Source organism: Mandrillus leucophaeus, unplaced genomic scaffold (genome assembly GCF_000951045.1).
Source record: "Mandrillus leucophaeus isolate KB7577 unplaced genomic scaffold, Mleu.le_1.0 Scaffold164, whole genome shotgun sequence".
In the NCBI taxonomy this organism is placed as follows: domain Eukaryota; kingdom Metazoa; phylum Chordata; class Mammalia; order Primates; family Cercopithecidae; genus Mandrillus; species Mandrillus leucophaeus.
The window spans coordinates 22,270-23,963 of NW_012101632.1; the positions used below are offsets into that span (position 1 = coordinate 22,270).

The window sequence follows — 1,694 nt, forward strand, 5'->3', positions numbered from 1 at the left end:
CCTCCTGGGTTTGAGTGATTCACCTGCCTCAGCCTTCCGAGTAGCTGGGATTACAGGCACGCACCACCGTGCCTGGCTAATTTTTGTATTATTAGTAGAGACGGGGTTTCACCATGTTGGCCAGGCTGGTCTCAAACTCCTCAGCCTCCCAAAGTGCTGGGATTACAGGCGTGAGCCACCATACCAGGCCCCAGTTAGTTTCTTTGAAAGCTTTTAAGAGACAGGGGTCTACACTATGTTGCCCAGGCTGGCCTCAAACTCCTGGCCTCAAGTGATCCGCCAGCCTTGGCCTCCCATAGTGCTGGGATTACAGGCATAAGCCACTGCACCTGGCCCACTTGGTGCTTTTAAGATAATACTTTGGGTCTCTTCAGAATAAGTTTCTAATGCTCCAAGCGTTAGAAACAGCCCCTTAGGCTACTCACAGGGCTGCCCTATCACGCATGCCTGTGTGTCACAAACCCACCTGAGTCAGAGTGGCGTGGCTTGGGCCAGCCCGAAGTGCACTGCCACCTCTGGCTCCACCCCACCTACCCAGTGTTGGCAATCAGAGGCAGGAGCTGCCCTAGGCGCCAGTGCCCTCAGCGCCCAGCTTCAGGCCTCAACTGGGCCACCTCCCCACCTACAAATGAGAGGGATCCACCCAACCCCACCTCTCACTGCCTGTGGCCACACTCCCCATCCCCGGCTGCCTCGAACATCCTCCCACCAAAGCCGGGGCCGCCAGCCTCTCTACCTGCATGCTGCTGCCACACTCGTGGAGTCCAACCTCAAACCTGACCACATCCTCGGTGTCCATGGAAACCAGAGGCTCACAGGCCTCCGGGCCCAAGGTGAGGTCAGCAGCCCTGATGAGCTTCCCAGTGCCAAAAAGGTCTTTGCTGACCGTGACCAGCAGGGTGGCCTCCCGACACTCCACCAGTACGGGCTGTACGGACGTCTCAGCACGGCTGGCTCCACCCTGCAAGAGCCAGAAGGGTTGGGGGTAGCACAGCTCGGTACTACCCCAGAGCAGAAGGCAGATAAAGAGCCTATAGCTCAGCTCCATGGCGCCTGCAAAGCAGTGGGCAGCCACCACTGGCCGTCTTATACCCGTGGGATGCTGGCTGCTGCCACCTGGGCTCTCAGCTGCCTCCCTTCCCTAGCCAGGTGGGCCCTTGTTGCATAAAGCGGTTCCCATCCAGCAGCATCAGTAACACCTGGGAGCTTGTTAGAACTGCAAACCCTCAGCCCTCACCCCAGCCTGACCACAGTAGAATTTGGCTTTTAGCTTGGAAATCCCCCACATGTATTCACGTCAAAGTTTTTTTTTGCTGTTTGTGTGTGTGTGTGTGTGTGTGTATACGCGTGTGGTTTTTTTGTTTTTGTTGTATTGTGTTTTGTTTTGAGACAGAGTCTCGCTCTGTTGCCCAGGCTGGTGTGCAGTGGTGCAATCTTGTTTCACCGCATCCTCCACCTCCCAGCCAGCTCCAAGTGATTCTCCTGCCTCAGCCTCCCGAATAGCTGGGATTGCAGGCAGGCATGCACCACGCCCGGCTAATTTTAGTATTTTTGGTAGAGACAGGGTTTCACTATATTGGGCAGGCTGGTCCTGACCTCAGGTGATGCTCCTGCCTCGGCCTCCCAAAGCGCTGGGATGGCAAGTGTGAGCCACCGGGCCTGCCCTGCCCACTGGAAAGTTTTATTATTTTTTT

At 56.1% G+C, this 1,694-nt stretch overlaps 1 protein-coding gene across 1 annotated transcript in view; it reads right to left on the bottom strand.

Annotated features, from left to right (window-relative positions):
• ZP3 (zona pellucida glycoprotein 3 (sperm receptor)) overlaps positions 1–1,048 on the bottom strand; it is a 17,162-nt gene extending 16,114 nt beyond the window's left edge. Inside the window, 1 exon segment of the mRNA XM_011976349.1 lies at positions 737–1,048. Within this exon segment, the coding sequence (XP_011831739.1) occupies positions 737–1,048 (312 nt within the window).
• Positions 1,049–1,694: the final 646 nt, after the last annotated feature.